The sequence below is a fragment of the Pimephales promelas genome, chromosome 16 (assembly GCF_988280905.1).
Source record: "Pimephales promelas chromosome 16, fPimPro1.hap1.1, whole genome shotgun sequence".
Taxonomy (NCBI): Eukaryota; Metazoa; Chordata; class Actinopteri; order Cypriniformes; family Leuciscidae; genus Pimephales; species Pimephales promelas.
In genome coordinates, this window is record NC_142784.1 from 23,493,671 (window position 1) to 23,515,087 (window position 21,417).

Here is a 21,417-nt window from a genome sequence, read left to right on the forward strand (position 1 = left end):
GTGCCGTGACCTGCAGCGCTCCATACTCCACTTTTACTGGCTTGTTTATTAACTTGAACCGGCGCTGCACAGAGCGATCGGTAATGACATCAAATACCGCGAAAGTGATGAATGCATACGGAGCCGACTCGCGCTAGATTGATGTTATTCACCGATCGCTCTGTGCAGCGCCGGTCCAAGTCGAACAAGTTTATGTCGCGCGAAAAGAAAACACGTCACATACGGGCACGAGGTTACATTGCGCATGCGTCGAACCGTGAGACGCACACGCGCTCCGAACCGAGACAAGCGAACCGAACGGTTCGGGTGTTTTTTCATGTACCGTGCCACCCCTACAAGGAAGTGAATAGTTGAAATAAAGTCATTATTTTTGTTTGTTTTTGCGCACAAAAAGTTCTCTCGTTGCTTGATAAACTTAAAATTGAGCCACTTTAGTCACTTGGACTATTTTAACGATGTGTTTAATAACTTTTTGAGGCCGGCAAGTTTCAATTCCTCAAGATACCTATGGACTAGTGTGTAGGAGTGATCCAGCTCTCAGATTTAATCAAAAATATCTTAATTTGTGTTCCGAAGATGAACGAAGGTCTTACGGGGTCGGAACAACATGAGGGTGAGTAAATATTGACAGAATTTTAATTTTTGGGTGAACTAACCCTTTAACCCCTAGTTGCTCCAGAGGGGTGCGACCTCTGACATATATAGCAATTGTAAGTCGCTTTTGGATAAAAGCGTCAGCTAAATGAACAAATGTAAATGTAAAGCGAATCCAGAAGTGCCTTTCACCCTGTTACGACATAATAAACCCCTGAAACGATTTTGGAAACTTAAAATTTTAGGGTAAAAAAATCTTACTTAAGTGTTGCTTTAAAATTCAGAGACAGTTGAGAGCAGACAGACCTTGAGGTGGTTGAGGTTGGCCTGCAGGCAGCGAAGATGGGAGAGGACCTGTTTGCTGAGGCGAGACGTGCTGCCTGAGGATGGTGAGGAGAACCTGAGACTGATGCCCGAGTCAGCAGCACAGCTGTGGGCCAAACTCGGCTCCTTTCTCCTGACCTGAATATCATCATCTGTACTGCTCTCGCCTGAGCCGCCGTACCCCTCCAGAACCAGGTAGGCTGCTAAAAAGCACAACTACAATTAGTCGGGTCACCTGCATGTTGGAGCGGGTGCACTACTACACCGTTTTACTTTTCTTTTTATTTATTTATTGATGATAAACGCATAACATCTCCATGTCTAACCATCTGTACGAGCCAGAATTTCCTGAAGACAGCAAAGTTCTTTGGTCGAAGACTCACCGTAGTCTTCTGGGCACTCGTAGAAGCCTGTGTCTCCAGAAGTGTAGTCCTGAGCTCGACTAGGGGAGCGAGCAGAGCTGTGCTCCACCGGCGTGCGTAGAGAGGTGGTCCTGAGGAGACGACTGCCAGCCGATCGACCCAATCGTTCACCCTCATCCTGAGCCATCAGCTGAGTCAACAGCACCTGCTTCAGAGCCGCCACTGAAAAACACGATCACCATAATAAATAATAAACTAACCTGAAATTAAGACGCTAACACAACATAAGACAAGACAAGTGTCGAGAGCCTATTTATAAGAGATGTTAACAAGAAAACTGAATCAGAAAAAATAAAATGTTGAATCTGTGCTGCAACAAACTGTGACAATAGGAATTACAATAAACACACTTATTAAAGGGATAGTATACCCAACTTTATAATTTACCTCATGTCATTTCAAACCTGTATGACTGACTTTATTCTGCAGAACACAAAGATTCGAATTTTGGTTTCATTGTATTTTTTTGTCCGTACTTCATATAGTATTTAAGTCAATATGAACCAAAACTAGTTATCAACATTTTGGAATGGACTACCCTTTAACAAAAAAAGAGGAAAGAAAAAAGGAATAAAGCAGCAATATGCTGAAAAAATTAGAGCATGTAATATGCCACACCGGGCAATCAGGGACTACGTGGTGACTTGAAAGAATTCAGAGTGTTTTTTGGTTACACTTTACAATAAAATTTCATTTGTGGACATTAGGTAACTATATTAGTTAACATGAAACAACAATAAACAATACTTTTATTAATCTTAGATAATCACAACATTTACTAATACATTTTAAAGATCAAAAGTTGTATCTGTAAGCATACATTAATGCCCTGTGAACAACACTAACATTTTTATTACCTTGCATTTACAAAAGTTAATATATGCAGTAAGAATTTATTGCTCATTGTAAGTCCACGTTTCACTGAAACAACTTTTCTAAGCTCACATATTTGTTGTTTTCAGCAGAAGTGATTCCCATTAGGAAGCACAAGTACAGAAGATATTTTATTGTTAGATACTAAACTAATTAAAAGACACTTGGAAAATAAATAAGCCTTTTCTGGAGTTGTTTTAATCAATAGAGGCTGAATTGTCAATTTCTTGAGTTGGCAGGCACACAGACAACAGCCACTCAATGCAGAGAAGAAGCCAAAACAAATGGTGACAGTAGCCTTCTTGGTATCTGGCATTGGTAAGATGTTTGGCAAGCACAATTTATCATTATGTCAATTATACATTTTTTATTATTTCAAGTTACCAAAGATAAAACATGATAAGAAAGTGATATGTACATAAGCTAATGCAGTTCAAACGGAGTCTTACATGTTTTAAGGGCCTCATCTGCTTTAGATGAACATGATAGAGAGTCTGCGTCCCTGCCGTTCAAGAGTACGGAGTCCAGATACGAGTCATCCCTGCCAGCTCTGGGTAACTGGTCCTCTTCCCCAGGGTTGGCGTCCGGGACACAGTCCTGCAGGGCTGCCGAGGGTGAAAATTCACTGTCTTTCTCTGAGGACAGATGATGAAGGCTCGAGTTGAGTATGGTTGGCAATCAACACTTTCACAATCAGAGAAGAGCTTGTACATGCAAAGCTACCTGCGGACTGGATGCTTCCTGTGGAGATTCGATCAGAGCCTTTGCTGAACTTGCTTAACTCAACACCGTCTCTGTCGCCACTAGAACACAGTTGAACGTTTATGTAAGCCACATGTCTTTATCATTTATAGTTACTACTTTTTTATATGCTTTGTGTGTATAGATTTTATTTTTACTCGTGTCCCAGACAGTCCCAGACTTTAAATCTTAAAACTATGAAAATCTAACATAAAAAATGCTGTACATAATTTCATTACATACAACCATGTACAGTATATCTATAACTATGACAATCTAAACAAAGGATTATCATATAGCATTTTAATATTTAGGTGAATATGTATCTGGAAAAAACGCGTGCTTCATTCCATTGTGGAGACACCGGTGAAATCACAAAACAAAATGCACAAATGAGTCCCTGCTTTATACACTCACCTAAAAAATTATTAGGAACACCATACTAATACTGTGCTTGACCCCCTTTCGCCTTCAGAACTGCCTTAATTCTACGTGGCATTGATTAAACAAAGTGCTGAAAGCATTCTTTAGAAATTTTGGCCCATATTGATAGGATAGCATCTTACAGTTGATGGAGATTTGTGGGCACGAAGCTCCCATTCCACCACATCCCAAAGATGCTCTATTGGGTTGAGATCTGGTGACTGTGGGGGCCATTTTAGTACAGTGAACTCATTGTCATGTTCAAGAAAACAATTTGAAATGATTCGAGCTTTAACTATGAAAACATAGTTATGGATGTCATATTGCATTTCTGTTAATACTCAATTTTTACACATTGCACTTTACCATTGCTCCTGATTATTGCCGTGTTTGGACCTATTATAGACTGATACTATACATTTTAATTATATAATTCATTGTATAATACTGGTAGTGGAGTCCAAGGGGCCGAGCGGGCTGCCCCAGGACGCTGGGGTTAGCTGTTAAGCCCTCTGGAGGTGTTGTGGGTTAATTGACGAAACACTGCTAAAGGAGGGTACCCACCTGATGACCCGAAGATAGCACCTTGGGCCTACGCCACAAAGCTCAGTAGGTCGAACATGTAATGCGCGAGTGTTGGCCATCACTTCAAATATGCGGCTGGGACTTCACCCAGCCATTAAGTTGAGAGCGATGAACCCATCGTATTTCAGACCAAATGACACTGTTTTTCAAAAATGTTCAATGAGGAGCAAGCTAATCTATCGAATCTTTTATTATTCTCACTGTGCGAAGGTTATGCGGTGATGCGCTTTGAAATGCCAGGGCAAATCAATTGAAATATTTAATAATAATAATAAAACAATAATTGGAAATGCCAAATCCTCTTGATATCGCAGACAGCTGATGCTTTTGACAGAATCTCCTGCTATCGTTGATTCACAATATCATCGCATATCAGCACTAGTCCAAATGGACACTTTACAAGGGATTGGCAGTAAAGCGATGCAACTCATGCCATAGGTCACAGGCCATTAAGTACAAACACTTCAGTATGGTTAACTAAGCTGAGATCGGTAGAAGTTGTGAGGGACTCACTCGTGCTGAGGTAAAGGAATAACGCTGTGGGGTTTGGCGTTCTTAACTTCGGCCCTCTGAGCGATCTGCCCTTGCCACCTGATATAAAAGACAGAGAATAAACTCATCTCTATAAACAAGAAAGTCATGGCTTTCAGAAACATCAGAAGGAAAGAAGTGGCCACAACTTACATTCTCTGCTCGGACACTGTTTGGGCCATAAGCTCATAGATCTGAGCTCCGTTTTTGGACATGGAGATCACGAAAAATGATCTGTTATCTGTTTGGAGAAATAAAGGAAACCTATAAGGATAAATTCTTCAAATATACATGTTTGACAAATGAGAATACAGACGCTCACCTGTCGCCACCGAGCGCACCAACACAGTGCTGAGCTTGATGATGGGACTAAAAATGTGTTTCGTGTCAGCCGTTCCTGCGAGGTTCTTACTCTGACACCTGAGAATAAGACGCTCGTCCTGCTTCTGCAGCAGCACAAGGATGTCTTCCAGGAGTAAAGTATATAGCTCTGACACAAAAAAAGACACCAGTGTTATTATACAATCATCAGAAAACAGCTCTTGGGACGTTTAAGAGCAGTGGCTTACCAATAGTTTTGTCTTTGTTAATCTTCCAGGACAGGGGACCCTCATGGACCATCTTTCGTTTAGTGAGATCCAGGTTCTGTGTGACAATAAATTATTGAGTACCTTGCATCCTTAAAATCCCAGTTGTTACTAGAAAGGACTCACTAGTTTTGTACACAGAGCACCCCATTTAGATTTGCTTTAAAAATCTGGACATTTTAAAACTGGATTCAAATTAAAATGAAAACTGAAAATACAAAAATAAATACTAATTCAAAGTACTATTAAACGCTATAATAGTAGTAGTAAATTAAGTTGTTACAGTGATGATTTCAAACTACATATCAAATGCGGTTTGGATTTTTAGATTCGTAAAAATCTCAAAGTTTCAAGATTTTGAACTTGATTTCAGCTCCTCAAGATGCTGTTTTACAAAAAAAAAAATCATTTCAGACACATTAAATGTGATTAATACTGGTTTGCACGACAACTAAAACTACCTACGACTAACCTACTCTTCTCTATTCCTCAAATACCGTTCTCCAGGAATGATCCTAGAATATTTTGAATTAGTACTTACCTTAAACTCAGAAATCATGGGGTTCTCGCTCTGCTTGAGGGAAGAGAGGTCCAGCCGTCTCTGGTAGTCTTCCAGTCTCTGTGGGACATAAGCAATATATTTATTTATGCTGCAGAATCAATTAACATTTGCTGACCTTTTATGATGCTGTTTTTAGACAAAAACAAAAACAAAACAAAAAACCTTGATAATTGCAATATTTTAGAAATACACTGTGGACGTCAGAAAAGATTCATTTTTCCAAGCTTGGATTCTTTTTAATGAATTTCCTTATTAATGATCTCCAGCAGTACTGTATACAGAAAGTTAGATTCCTGTTTCTACTCAAAAAGCAGTTTCAGGGCTGATGTAAGAGGACTCAGATGCGTTCAACCTATAGATGAGTTTTGACATTCATTAAGTTCTGGTTTTCCAGTCCTTCCTCTGAGCGGACCTCAGGCTATAAAATGTGCCTTCCTTGGGCTGTCTGCTGAAAGAGAGAGAGAGAGAGAGAGGTAGCTCGATCGACTTGAACAGCTTACCTGTTTATTCTCGGACTCCTTCACAGACTGGTTGACGTGGTTGAGAATCTGTCGACAGCATTCGGCTGCTCGTCTCACTTTGACTTTCTCCTCTGACTCATCTGTTGTTAAGAAAGATACATAATGTACATGCACACACGTTTCAAGAAGAGACTAATCAATTCTTTGAGAACATCCTGGCCAGCCAAGTGCCCTCTATTTCCCCAAGTGCCAACCACTGAGACTATTGCCAAGATCAGATGAATATAAGGAGAATCACCCCCTCCTTAATCGCTAGTTATACTTCACATGTATTGCCTGCCTCTGACAATGCCAAGAGCCACAATTTAAAACGTCTGCCAAGTAATGTGTGAGACAATTTGAAAGTGTCCGATTCTTGGAATAACAATAAGGATTTAAGGATACCTCAAATTTACTAATGTTTTATGTCCAGGCAGGAAACGCAGTGGTGTAGGGACCACAAAGTGGTGATGGGGTCTTTGGGCTGATATATTTCCTTCAAGGCACCTTCAAGGTTAGCATTCTCAAGCCACCAGACACAGTTGTTGTGCGAATGAGCGGGCCGGAGCATATTAAGGGTTTTCTGCTAGAACAGCGTCTTGTTAGCACACCCCCCTTAGTCAATAACTAATGATCTTTGCAACGTAAGTGAATCGATCAAAATTAACTTTAGCTGGACAATAACTTTATTCTAAAGCTGCTGTAACACCCAAAACAATCTCTGTTACTTTAATTTCCTATTATCACTGTAAAGCTGCTTTGAAACAGTCCATACTGTTAAAAGCGCTATATAAATGAAGGTCACTTGACTTAGACCATAGAAAATGACAATGTGCCGTAAGGAAATAATAATTCATGTTTCATAATAAAAAAATAGTGCACACTTCAATGCTGCATTTTCAGCAGCCATCACTCAGTCTTCAGTGTCACATGATCCTTCAGAAATAATTCTAATATAATCATCGATGTTGATAATGGTTGTCTTGAGCATTTAATGACTGAAGGTACTTTCTTAAAATTTTAAGGACTCGCAACTGAATTTTGAGTGGGTTTGGTTGATCCAGTCGACAACTATGGCATGAGGTGAAAGCATCAAGAATAATTTATTAATGTGAATCACTGCTGTTCGGACTGACAACCGCTCATGGGTTATGGAAAATGAGAACGAGAGATAAAAATGCACAGGAGTCATTCTAGTTAGTAAACAAGAATGTCAATCTCAAACATAGCCGTTGAGATGAGTGATATACTAGCCAGGCTGATAAATCAAACAGCTTTGTTAATTTTGTTTTTATAATATTTTTTCGATTAAGTATTGTGTAAAATAAGTGTTCATTTTACTTTAATTTATATCAAATAGACTTATATCAAAGAGGATACCTGTGTACTTGGCAATGTTGTCCATCAGTAAGGGGTACTTGGTGAACCTCTGCATCTCTGCAGGAATGATGTCCTTTAGCTGTAGTCGTCGACACAGACGATTGCTTTCAGCCTCCTGTAAATAGTGCAGAGACAATCAAACAAGAAATTGAGGACAACAATACATGCAAATCCACAACAAAATCCTCTCTAATCTTTTGCATATCTCCTTGTTATCAAGAGTCTCCAACATCATGAATTATACACTTCAATGTGGATTTTACCCCAAGTAATCCTCTGCAAGTCGCAATACCAGTGATCTGTCAGCAGTATGTAACTTGAGCACAAAAACATCTCCGAAATGTGTAAATATACTGTCTCCTCACTCACAAACATCTCCATGTTGTCCATCAGAGGCACAGTTGAATTAAAAATGAATATACTGTCAATCATCAATTATTCAATCTGATGTTGTTTCAAACCTGTATTAACTTACTTTCTTCCATAGATGACAAGAGGAGACACAAGGAAAAATATTCATGATGATGTTTTCTTTACCAGTGTTGTTATAGTTAACCAAGGCTATAAAACATTGAATGTGACAATTTCAAACAAAATCAGGTCAAAACGAAATTTGTTTGTAGTTCGCTTTGGAAGTTCGAAAAACAGCTTTCGGGAAAAGTTCGCTTCAGCTGTTAAACACCTTTGTACAACCGTTGATCTGTGGCGATTACGTTATAGGTAAGTGTGCGCCTTAGATAGGCAAGCTCTGCCTTATTTCACATGGAAATATTTTCTGGTTCATTTGGCCGCAGTCAGACATCCATACGTTTAAACATGAACAAAGTGGAGAGCTGCTTTATAGTACTAAATAAAGTTGTACTTCTGATGAAATGAGACACTGACTGTTTTTCATGTTTAATACGGTAAAGCTGCTTGATTATAAGCATTCTATTGCATAAAGTGCTGTATATGTATATATTTATACATAAATACACACACTAAATATATATAAATAAAAGTGCTGAATTGCAGAGCATGTGGAAACATATCTACATTGCTATGATCAGATGCTTTTCTTATGCTTTATTAAAAAATGCTTGCCGTTTTATTATTTTGTAGTGTTATTTTGTTACTGAGAAGAAAGCGTGCAGCACATATTTACATATTCATCTAAACGCCGCTCTCAGCAGTGTGGGTGGCGTCAGATGTTCAGTAACAGTTAGTTAACAGTGAGAACTGGAACCTAATCTAAAGTGTGATCATATATATACACTCACTGAAAATATTCCCCTACAACATTGCTCTAATTGATCACCATTCATTTTCATTGCATGAAAAAAAAGCAGCATGAACATTCTCTAAAACTAACATTCTACTTTTCTGTTCCTCAGAAGTCAGTCAGTCAAATGGAAAAACATGTTGAGTACACAATGACAATATTGGGTGAACTGCTTCTTTAAAATGCGAAAAAGCTGTATATTCTCTAATATACACCTCCAAAGCACAAAGAACATTACAACAGATTTGACATTTTTATTACACCTTTTTTTATGCTTACACTCTAGTTTTCTCAATGGAGAGATTAGAGCCCTTGATTTCATAAAACACAGTATTATGTGGAAAGCTTGTTAAATCTCAAGTCTGTGTTCCCCGCATCCACTTCTGACACATGATGAAAACAGTGCAGAGAAAATAACAAGCTTTCAACACTCATGAGAGTGTAAACAACTACTTTTGCCTATGGTTAATAAACTCTTATCTTCAAAAAAGGCAAATCCTACAATATATCTTTCAAATGTAGCTCCAATTAAACAAAATGTCCTTGGTCTTCCGTTTTCACTAACGTTTAGCTGCCAGACAAAGCAAATACTATTAACAATTCAGAGATTAGATATATAGATAAAGCATCTCTTCTGCTATAACGCTGCATCAAACGAGTGAACCAGCTATTTGTATAAAATTAGTAGGGCTGTCGATTCAGTTAATCACACATTCACATTAATATAATTTATAATATACATTATATTATACAATTCATATTAACATTAATTTAATCATATTATATAATAATATTTGCTATTCATTGTAAAAAATCATATTTCTGACAATCTATTAAAATTGAAAAAATTAATTCATTGTTTAATTTAGTTAATTAACTAATACACAGACGCATTTTGTTCCTCCTAAAATATCCTTTAAATAATTTGAAATGAACATAACAAATAATAATACAATTCTAATAATTATAACAAATATTAGAATATTATAAAACAACACAGATGTATGTCTGCTCCAAACATTTGCATAATTCGCAGCTCTTGTGGCCCTGCGGCCCGCAAGGAGTCTCGACCCACCTGCATGAAGGAGGTGAATCGCTGGTCCTTCTTCTGCCGGGATTTGATGAGCTCCAGGGCGAAGGGCTGGTTACTGCAGAAAGTGCCCACTGCTTGCATGATCTTTTCCTCCTCTCCACCACTGAACTAGAAAACAGCAAGCCAGAGGATTTGTGGGCGGGAGTCTTATCACACAGAGAAGACCTACTACGATGGCCACAGGATACAAGCAAAACACAAGGCCTTACCCAAGACAGCAACTCATCTCCTATGTGGTCGATGACCGACGACTCGTTCTTCTTGCGTATCGCTGTCATTTGATCCGCTATCCTCACTGAAATTTAAAAGAGCAGTTGCCATGATGAGACACGTGTGGTGATTTATCTGAAGAAAATGTATTGGAAGACGACGTACTGTGCAATTGGATGATTTCCTCTAGGTTGGTGAATATGTTTTTGATGTCAGCAACGGGCAGTATGTTTTCTCGGGTGAGCTTCTGGTAGAAAACACTGTCTAGGACCTTCAGCATCCGTACATGGGCTCGCTCCGTGTAGAAGAGTTCTGAGAGCATCAGAGGGTTACTTCAAAACGCTTAAACAGTACAATGACTACTGTACCAAAACACCACTCTAACACAATACTTTGTACATATTACACCTACAGATCTAAAGTGCATCCGGCTGATTCACGTAGTGAAACAAGAACAAGATCGTACCATTAATGACTTCTTGTCTCTTGATCTCGTGGGGTGTCAGGCCAGCTAAAACATCACGCCCGACCAGCTGCTGCCAGTTTGGAGGATCTACATCAGAGTAAACATCACTCCCCTGATCATCCTCACTCTGCAGCTCCTCAAACCTGGGAGGGAGGAGATGGTACATAGATTTACACTCTCATTGAGCTCAGTGTGTATCTCTATCTAAATGTGACGTGAAGACGGTGCACAGTAAGAGGGCATACACATAGGAGGCTCATCAATAAGAGGGATGACAGTATTCTAACCAGGTGTTATGGAAAACGTTAAAGCTACACTGTGTGATTTTTACCCCCATCTAGCGGTGAAAAGGTATATGACCATCCAGTGAATATTAGTTTCTGTTCCTACGGTGGCCAATGTAGTCCAAGATTAACATGGCTTCCAGTTCGACCTCGTCCGTGAGTGTTAACTCAAACGTAAACGCGAAAGGCGAAGCTTGAATTAACGGGTATGTCCCTCTTTGGCTAAAGTACTTTCAAGATGGAGGGGCAACATGGCGGTCGACATTAGAACCCCTTACCCGTATGTATTTTCATTGGCATATTATACACTCACGAGAATAGTTTATTACTTGAACGAAGTAAATATACATTAATGAGCACATATATTTTAGAAAGAACTAAGTGTTTTTAGCTAAGAAATTTTGTTCAGACTGAGAACTGAAAATACAGTGCAATGTGGTATAACCTCAGTCAACCAATAGACATTTGATGTTTAATATACATTTATGTCAGTAGACACTTTGGACAAATAAGATTTCACAACCTAGCACAAAATAGAATCCAGTCGGTAGAGAAAATGTTCTCATCATGACTAGTTAGGCACAAAAAGTTTCTTCTGGTTAGGATACAGTGTCTAGAGTGAAGTGGGACTGAAGACAGTGACTAGTACCTTCTACTCAGTTTAGGTGTGCCCACATCATGGAGTCTGGAAAACAGTACACACACACACATGACACAAGGCACAGATTTTAAAATCCTGGCCAATATGTTACGATATACAGCTTGTAAAAGCTAATAACCAATAAATGTCTGACATTAAAATCTAGAATACTGAGTCAAATAAAACACTGAACATTAAAATCGATCATTTTTAAATGCTACAAGTGAATTTAAGCATCACAACATTATAATGGACAGCACATTAAGTAAAATGGATTTTCAATGGCGAATGGCTATTTGGCGGAATTTCAAATAGCGGAAAAGAGCATTCACAATTAAATATCCAATATCAGCAGATACCAATAAAACAAAACAAAAAAGATTAGAGAATGTAGTGATGTATCAAGCACAGCTTACTTATTGTTCACTTTTAAAGGAGCTGTATGTAAGAAATTTATTTCAAATAATCATAAAATGGCCCTGTTATGTCACTAGACATTAAGAAATCACGTTCATTTCAAATATTTATATCACTGACAACAGTAGTCCGGTCAGTATATTGTCATTTAAAAAGTTATACACCACTCTACAATAATTTGAAACTGATTGCAGTACCAGTTTTGGCCACAATCTTACATACAGCTCCTTAAAACCAAGCAGCTTTCTTTTGGTAAACGTGCAAAATCTAAGGAACACAAAACGCAAAACTGGACTTCACCCATGAAATTTTGCTGAGAAATGGTAAATATGACTGCATGTAGAGAGACTATGTTAGAAATAAATTTCAAATAAAAAATAAACAGATATTGTTGTCTGCGTAAGCTTTTAAGTATGTCTCTCCTACCTGTCTCCATCTCTGTCTTCATCTAGCTGGTCCATGGTGTATGGGATGTAGTCACAGGGTGGGTAGATGCTGTCCAGCACATCTCCAGACGGCACCCCATCACTGAGCCGGGGAACCACCGCAGACGGGCTATCTGATGACACAGAAGAGGCAGTCTCAGACAGCTTGTCCAGGATATGAAAGGAACGATCACTCAGATGAATGAGATGGAAATGCTTTACTCACTAAACTCTGGGTCCCTGCCCGAGGGATCTGTCGGTGAGCCGTAAGGGGCGCTGAAGGGAGGAGAGGTGATCAACCCCGGGCTCTGTAGGAGGTCAGAGCCCTCACTTGACTGACTGCCCCGCATACGTCCACCTTCTATTAGGTCTGAGCTGCCCATCGCTGGCTGAGACATCTGCTTCTGAGGCCTGTGCTTGATGTTGTCCCCGGCTCTCCCCGCTGCGCAAACACACACCAAACCAGATTCTGCGTCAATATGAATCTTTCACCACCCAGAGGAAGGATAGCAAAATGAGGGCAGGTCTTCTGCGTTTAGAAATGGCCAGAAATCGCAAGCTTTCGAGCCTAGTATTAACCACACTACTGTTCAAAAGCTTGTGGTCGACATAATTACGTGTAATTTACTCCTGTGATAGCAAAGCTGATTTCTCATCAGCTATTACTCTAAGTCTTCAGTGTCACATTCTGCAGCTTAAGTTAGAGTTGAAAAGAACAGCATTAATTTGAAATAGATGTAGATTTAAGAACTGTCTATTAAATATGAAATGGCACATGGAAATGTATTTTTTTTTGTGTAAGTAGTACATTTAAAAAATAAAACACTAAAACTTGAATCATTTGCTTTAAATGCCGTAAGTGAATAAGCATTTTGACAATGTAGAATGTGAAATAAGGATATCCACAAAGAGTCACAACAAACATGATCCAATTATGTCTGTTCTCATTTAAGTTTAATTCAATTCATCCGTGTATTTTTCCTCAAACCAGTCATTAGTAAATGCACAAAAAAAGTTCAAAGACTTCAGAAATAAAGGTGTCTTAAATTGCTGTGGGTTGTAGAAATTTTCGCTGGACTTACACGGTAATGAATCGATACGACTAGGCCACCGCGGGGGAACCCGGATGGGGAAGCGAGGCTTTTTCAGTTTCTCCTCCCCTTCCTTTTCGGTTTTGCTTTTCTGTTCAGGAAGGATAAAACAACAAACCTCAGGGTAACGACTTTTCCATGGAAAGACTGAGAAGATAAGTGTTCTGTTCCAAAACCTACTAAACTGCCTAGAGGGGCAGCATTTCAAGGCACTAATGCATGCTCCGGACATGAAGGAAACCTAATTATACCGCCTCCAAAGACATCATCTTTTATTTGATTTCTAAGGAAATCACAGATGGATTGTGTGGATCATTTTCATGCATAAAAGTAAAATGTGATTCCACTGGCTTCAGATACAATCTACTTTCTATTGACATTTTACAATAGTAATATATCATTTTATTTTATAATTATTTTTAGGCCAAATGTGTGCGTGCTATCTATTTCTGTTTATTTGATCAACATGCCAACTCAAAACTATACTAATGTCAAACTATTGAGCGTAGAGCATTCTGAATCAGTGAAACGAGTTTTTTCTAGGATGTTCCCTTAGAAAGTAATTGCATATGTTGATAGCAAGGCAGCTGACTAGGTTTTGGAACAAAGTTAATGTGGTTGAAATGTGAAAAATTGTAAGGGCAGATGGAAACGGTATGAGCTGATACCCTCAGTTTGGAAGGAAGAAAATTAATTCGAACTCGTTTGGACTCCAGGTTTCGTTGCTCTTTCACCCGAACTCCCAGATGCTTCATGTACATGAAGATCACGTACTGTATGGTGGTGCTGGAAGAGACACATCTCACATTTAAGGTTGAATTTAACACTTTTCTCACTCCCTGTTAAAGCTTAGTAACTAGAGAGCACGGCGTTGAGCATCTTCTTTCAAATCTTTCAATTCCTAATTTAGATTTGAGTCTCTGAGGGTTGTGTTGTGCCTGTTGAGTGCTGTTGGCTCCATGTGGCCAACTCCTTCTGTTCCACAAGACTCCTATCTTTTTGTGCCTTCTGCCATATGTCACAAAACTCACATGCACACGCACACGAGTTGCCCATGTATCTTCTCACTCTTCTCACATATGTCCTGTACATTCATAAATCATACAGGCTTGTGGTGTTTCCATATGGCATCTCAAATATGTTTGCCTACATTATGGTAAATGATGACTAGGAAATGCATGAAGATACGAAATCTCATTAAGTCGCTCTGTTCTGCAGCATCTTGCATTTGTGTCAAGTGTCTGGCACCCCAGGCTGACAATTTACAAACAAATCCAACGCAACGTCTTTACGCACGATCAAATAACCCTCATCCTTAAACTCTTTATTATCATTATGGATGAGGTTTGCCGGAGGTAAACATAAAAAACAAACAAAACAAAAAAACTCACCATTTCTCCTCTTCTGTGGGTTGTGAAGTCAACCTGAAAGAGACAAGCGTGTAAGATGGAGGACAGCCATTGAGGAAGCAATCTCGAGTATGTAGAGTAGGGCTGGATAATATTCTACATATATTTTGACATTTATGTATGGGGTGAGAAAATTCTATAATATTTGATCCTGATGGACATATATCCTGATGGAAGAATAAAAAAAGCCTAAAACTCCAACAACCTTTTGGAAACAAGGTGTTTTAACCACACAAACAGCTCAATTTGAATGAAGCGCCCATACTTTACAGCTCCCTTTCAAGGGTGCAAATATCTTCAAAATTAATCAGATTCAGTTCCCGCCCCGAGTGTAAAGCCTAAGGTGATTGGTTGTAGCGAGAACGTGCTACGATTGGTCAGCTCAATGTGGCCATTATCTGATTGGCTTGAGGAAACGGTGGGTTGAGTCCATTTATTTGTGGATTTGTCCATACTTCGACGCAAGAAGTGTTTCAAAATCCACAAATGTGTGAGGGGATTTACAAAAGCACAGGTACCGATTCACAAATAAATGCTAGTCATAGTTGTGTTTGTGGCATAAAAAACATTTGTAAATATATTTTTTGCAAGTCTCCTTTTATTTATTTGTGAGTTTTATATATATATATATATATATGTTTTTTTTTTTTTTGCGAAACTCTTTACATTTATTGTTTTTATATTGTTTTTATACATATATTTGTGTGAATATCTTTACATTTATTTTTGGATCATAAACTATTTATTTGGAATAATGCAACAATTCTCACCCCATATTTATGCATTTGGTCTGAAATATAACAACAAAATGACTAAAGCAGTGGTTGGAGGGCCTGGAATTATAAAAAGGAAATGGTACATTCAGCGGATTAAGCAAAAGAAACCTCTTTGGGTTGATAAAAGACCCCACTGCGAAATTATCCTGCTTATTATGTGGCATATACTTATCACATAAGAAAATAATTCAACATAAATGAATTTAACATAAGTATGATGTAACGTTTGCAACTGAAGATTAAATTGAATGCATTCCTATTAATAGCTGTCCTATCAATACTATGAAAGAACATGAAAATAGTCTAATGTCCAAATAAAAAGTACACTTGTTAAATATCGTCAGAAAAATCACTGGAAATATATAATTACTATTCAATATATCACCCAGCCCTAATGTGTAGTGATTAAAAGAATGTGCGAGGATTCTCACAGAATGTCATCTATCTTGGAGAGGATGTTTTCAGCACATGATCGCTCTCTCTCTAGAGCCAGCTGTTCAGAGTCCAGCCGAGACAGCTCTACATCAGCCAGGGTCAAACCCATACTGCGCTTCTGCCTGTAAGAGTGGATGCAGTTGGTTTGTAGGTGCTACTGGCAATCTGAATGAGAACAATGTGGCATCACAGGTTAGCTATGATGGTGAATTAGATTCCTGACCTGAAGTCCTCCAAGTTTCTGTAAACATCAGGAAGGAGCGTTTCCTGCATTGTCTGTATATACTGCCTGTGCAATTCCTCAGGAATCAGCTCTGGTCTCCGCCGATCTGACAACGTATATAGAAAAACAAAATGTAATACACGTTTTCTTTGTTTATTGAGATGTAGCAAATCATGCCAGTATAAAATAGTTTGATTTAAGATTTCTAGACCCTAACCATCACAGAATTACATTTTAATCAAAGCATTATCTAGCAAGTTAATCGAGTAATAGTTCTCATGACGACCCTTAGCTTGTCAAATAATCTAGGCATTGTCAGGTGTTATGGTCTTTTAAGGACAAATCAGACCTAAACTACTAAGATTACTAAGCTATCTAAATGGGGACAAATATAAAACTTTGTTTAAATATAAAACTTCAGTATAATTGCTTTAGTTTAGACTAACCATAAAAGAGAATTTTTTTCAAAACTGTTTTTAAAAAACAACAACAACAACTGTATTTGCATTATTTATGAATCGAGTTTCCTATTGAGGACATCCTCAAATGTCCCCATCAAGAACAATTTTGTCCCCAACCTACAGCTAGGTACATACATAAATACATTTCTCACAAACACACATTCAAACACACCCATTTATGATCAGTAAACAACAGAAAACAGCTCATTTGAGCCATATAGAGGGTAGACGTCACTAAACATGTTGTCTCTTCAAGCAATGTCAACATGACACATGGTCAGAGTGACCAAGTGCTTCAGATGCTAAATCCATAATTACATGGAGAGTCCACATGAACGTTAAACAGGATTTATGCCTTCTAAACAATTGCAGGTTTCCCACAGAGGACTGAGAAATAATTATGTGGTTGGATGTTGAATGAACACAGAAACACGAATGTTGAAACAACACTGCGAGGGTGAGAAGAAGCTTTGTGTTTCCATTAAGACGCTTCAAAAAGGAACTGCGCTTACCGAGCTCAGTGGAGATGGATTCGGGCACAGCGACCTTCAAATTCTGTTGAACGAAAATAATAAATTAAAAAGGAGTTTCTGACAAAAGAAGTTGTTTTTTTTTGCCTGCAAAAACAACTACAAACACTAAAATAACAAGGTAACAAAACAGCTGAGCTCTGGGAAAAGAAATATGCACAATTTTCCAAATGAACTACCCGTCCATCTGGCAGAGAGAGAACAAAGTTTGCTAGAGGGAAGACTCGCACCCACTCAAACTCACACTGAGTTTGAGAACAACAACATGCGATGACCGTGGAGAAAGGTAAAAGGTTGTCTGAGAGAGCGTTTGCTTCCTGACCCTGAGGGTGCTGGGAAAGGAGTAACCTTCCACACACCTCTCGGGACAAAAGGCACGGTTGATCTGGGTGGATCCAGGCTTTTGCCTCAACATGCCCGTAGACAAATGACACCAAGACAGCGCAGACAATGACAGGCTAGAGCGAGAAGGGATGAGGTGTGAAAAGCTCCACTTACTGCCCCCCGGTCTATGAAGAAAGTCAAGAAGTCCATGAAGATGCGCCGCATTTCTTTGGAGTTGGTCTGTTTGTAGAGGTCAGCGTACAGATAGCAAAGCTGTGGAGGGAAGTGGGATTCAGTGAGCGAGAACTAGAGATACAGATGAATTTGCTTGTGACACAGATGAATTTGCTTGTGACTGATTCAAATTGAAAACATTACTGATAGCTAATACTGATATGGTTACCAATATACACAACGTTGAAAATTTGGGGGTTGGTAAGATTTCTTTTATTTGGCTAGAATGCATTGAATTGCTCAAAAGTGACAGCAAAGACATTTAAAATGTCACAAAAGATTTCTATTTCAAATAAATGCGATGCTTTCATTTCATTCAACAAAGAATCCTGAAAATAAAAACATCACCTTTTCAACATTGATAATAAATGACATTTTTTTGTAGTCTGAATAGGAAAAACTAGTGTTTTCAATCGATTAAAAAAAATTATCGGTACTAATTAAATTGCACATTTGTTCTGTCACTAATTGTGATTAATCGCAATATTAATATTTAATACTTTTATATTAAATGTTTCACAGTTACTCTCCAAATTAATCACCAGTTTAACTGATTTTTTTACATTAATGATAGACATTCAACATTACAGTATTACTGAGGGTGATCAATTTTAATTTAAGTGAACTTAAAACAATTTTCACATGAACCCATTATAATAAATGTCATATTTAGCCAAACAGCATGGCTTTTCTACCTATCGAACCGGTAGGAAATATACAGAAATTAAATAAAGTTATCAAACACTTTACAAATTATATATTCAATCTAGATTAACTTATTAAAGCTAATGTTAGCCAAAGGATTACATTAAAAAAAAAACGTATGATGCATTAGTTCCATTAAATATTTTTAACACGTTTAACTGAAAAAAAAGGTATTCCATGTGTTAACGCGATAATTTTGACAGCACTAGAAAAAACACATTAAATCCTTCATAGGTGGTTTAAAATCAGATTAAAATCAGATTTTTGTAAGTGCATTTTTTATTTTTCAGTGGTTTATTTCATCAGTCATTGTGTAGCTTGTTAAATCAGAGGTTGTGACATTAAGACTTCCAATAGAACATCGCATATGCCATGCTTCCCTGTTTTTTACACTTTTTTTCTGTGATGAATGAGAAGATTTGGATCCTCGATTCAGGAAAAGCATAATAATCCATGGCAAAACATTTATTTGCTAAGTTCTCATGGATCTGCTAGTAAAACAAACTTGTAGCTTGAAAAGTTGGTCTAAAAACAGATTTAAGAAAAAAATGCTGGGTTGAATCATTTCTTCAAACCAACTCTATGGGATTTTTCATCCGTTTTATTGTCTGTCAGGCAATACCATAAATCGGTTTGCTTAGAAAAGCATGACCGATAGCAATAGTCTTGCCTGCCTTAGCAAGCATTTCTAATTACTGCTGGAACTCACAAGAGGTGCAGGGTCAAACTGGGAGATCACATGGTGCAGAAAGGCGGCAAGATGAGCAGGGCGAGTCTTGAGCAGCTCGATATTCTGGAAGCAGCTGCACTGGCCGTTCACCTGGAACACATCATACCAGTTTAGAGAGTGAGGTGACCAAGATCTGGGTCTACACTGAGGGATAAGAACTGAAAATACCTGCTCCTGCTCGGTGTCAAAGTCATCATCTTCAGCAGCAATGATCTCCGAAGCCAGGCGGGAGGGTGGGCTCCCTATGGAGGATTGGAAACGAGAATCCTACAGCAGGAAGAAGAGAGGTGTGACAATCGTGCTGATCTGAATGAATTCAGATGTTAAGGTCTGTAAAAAAAGCAATGGTTCTCACTAGGTCAGAACGGTCCTCGACCTCAGGGGACGGGCACGAGTTGAGGCTGTCTCTGGGGGTGCTCTTTGGACTGGAACAGTTGGAGGCCCTTCGGCTCTCTGGAGAGGCCAGATAGAACCGGTGCTGGACCTGCACATCACACCATATACACAATTAATTACACCATAGGGAAGGAAGGAACAAGAGTCACGGAGAACACTCATGATAAGTGGCACTGTCCAGCTGAGATCAGTGAAAATATCTCATAAGAAGAGAAAGCGTACTTCACTTACTGAACTTCCACTCCAGAAACCCTCTGGGCTGAAATCTCCCTTATATTGATCCTCATCCACCCAACAGCCATCTTCACTGTTCCTGAGATGCATACCCTCCTAAAGCGCAGATTTATAGTTCATTCATATGGCATAATTCAATGATATTATTTTTTTTTTAAACTATCCTAGTCCTCTAAGAAGTGGTCAAGCAATATATCGTACATACCGACAGATTAACATCGGCTAATAACGTTTCCAAATGGGCCGATAACTACTCCCATCCAGCGTTTTGAAAGCCTATATTCTGGTGCATATTAACTTTGTGGGATCTACTAGAATAGGCTTTAATGCTAGAATGTATTTTTTTTTAAATCACATATTTTATAATTACAACAACTCTCTTCCTGGTCTGTCATTAATGCTCTGTACCTGTCTATATGAAGTCCCTCCTTCTAAAAAGTGAAACGTGCCCTGATTGGTTGGCTGGACAAGTCTGTTCTGATTGGTAGACCACTTCAAGTGTGTTTTGGAAATGTCACATCCCTAACCATAACTGCTAATTTTAACACATTACTAACACAACTCAACCAGATCTCACCTTTTTTTTTTTTTGCACGTCTAGATCGGAAATTATAGAAATGAGGGATATTGTGACGTGTACGTTCCTGGAAGAAAACTCAAGCCTACAATTAAGGTGTCTCAGGGAGTTCAGATAGAGTGCTTACTGATATGGAAAATACTGTAACTCCCTTTTTAGTGGACTTTGTGCTTTGTAACTTTGCAGACCTTTTTCACGCTCAAACAGAAACTTTACACGCTAAAGAAAGTTGAAAATAGAAAAAAAAGCATAGGATCCCATTAAATTTTTTTTTTTTTTAACAAATACTTTTTAGTAAGTTCAAAATTGAATTTCACATAAATATGATTTATATATACACACATATATATATATACACACACACACACACACACATTGGTCAATTACAACTTCAAACACTATGTTAGTGAGCTTTAAATGTGAAAATCATTGAAACTGTTCAGAAATATCATACATGTGTAGCCCTGTTGAGCTGGCCCTGCTGATGTGGAATGTGCTTCTTGGCTTCCTGGATGTCCCGTAGTGGTTTGGCTGTATGAGTTCTGCTGTAGTCCTCCATTAGTCCCTAAAGAATGAGAAATTTCCATATACTATATAATCAGACCTCTTACACCCAAGTCAAAATGCAAAAGACAAGTACAATCTAACAACCGATCTGACATGTTGCTCTGCTCGGGACTCAGCGCTTATATTTACTGTATTTTAAAGGTCTACTGCTGTCGCTCTCCAAGAAAATGAAAATGACAGATCTTTGTTTACAAGCACTACGAAGGTGGTAAAACTGCATTGTGTCGAAACAGTGGGAGGGGCTTAGGTCTGCCCTCTCACTTATCAGCTGTACTGGAGCCTAAATTACCTCCCAACAGGAAAGGCCTCATTCTTATCAATTGGAGTCATACTGCAACAATACAGCTCTGTGGCTCAACAGTTTACTGACAATTTGTGAAATTTAAAGTAGCCTATGTGTCTACATT

General features: G+C 38.5%; 1 protein-coding gene across 4 annotated transcripts in view; it reads right to left on the minus strand.

Moving 5' to 3' along the window:
• Positions 1–21,417, minus strand: part of arhgef12a (Rho guanine nucleotide exchange factor 12a) — a 45,224-nt gene that overhangs the window by 2,373 nt on the left and 21,434 nt on the right. For 2 of the 4 annotated variants that reach the window (XM_039670820.2, XM_039670823.2), the window contains 30 exons: positions 20,898–21,008; positions 19,855–19,962; positions 19,592–19,720; positions 19,405–19,503; positions 19,216–19,326; positions 17,742–17,840; positions 17,226–17,268; positions 16,253–16,358; positions 16,026–16,151; positions 14,801–14,833; positions 14,078–14,195; positions 13,401–13,500; positions 12,545–12,760; positions 12,320–12,452; positions 11,486–11,521; positions 10,553–10,695; positions 10,252–10,398; positions 10,086–10,171; positions 9,859–9,984; positions 7,523–7,637; positions 6,143–6,243; positions 5,622–5,699; positions 5,063–5,138; positions 4,816–4,983; positions 4,647–4,734; positions 4,476–4,553; positions 2,937–3,016; positions 2,663–2,848; positions 1,302–1,502; positions 901–1,121 (listed from right to left, as the gene is read on the minus strand). In XM_039670820.2, the coding sequence (XP_039526754.2) occupies positions 901–1,121; positions 1,302–1,502; positions 2,663–2,848; positions 2,937–3,016; positions 4,476–4,553; positions 4,647–4,734; positions 4,816–4,983; positions 5,063–5,138; positions 5,622–5,699; positions 6,143–6,243; positions 7,523–7,637; positions 9,859–9,984; positions 10,086–10,171; positions 10,252–10,398; positions 10,553–10,695; positions 11,486–11,521; positions 12,320–12,452; positions 12,545–12,760; positions 13,401–13,500; positions 14,078–14,195; positions 14,801–14,833; positions 16,026–16,151; positions 16,253–16,358; positions 17,226–17,268; positions 17,742–17,840; positions 19,216–19,326; positions 19,405–19,503; positions 19,592–19,720; positions 19,855–19,962; positions 20,898–21,008 (3,462 nt within the window). The remainder of the gene's footprint in view (positions 1–900; positions 1,122–1,301; positions 1,503–2,662; positions 2,849–2,936; positions 3,017–4,475; positions 4,554–4,646; positions 4,735–4,815; positions 4,984–5,062; positions 5,139–5,621; positions 5,700–6,142; positions 6,244–7,522; positions 7,638–9,858; positions 9,985–10,085; positions 10,172–10,251; positions 10,399–10,552; positions 10,696–11,485; positions 11,522–12,319; positions 12,453–12,544; positions 12,761–13,400; positions 13,501–14,077; positions 14,196–14,800; positions 14,834–16,025; positions 16,152–16,252; positions 16,359–17,225; positions 17,269–17,741; positions 17,841–19,215; positions 19,327–19,404; positions 19,504–19,591; positions 19,721–19,854; positions 19,963–20,897; positions 21,009–21,417) is intronic. The other 2 variants (XM_039670821.2, XM_039670822.2) reach the window with 2 other exon arrangements.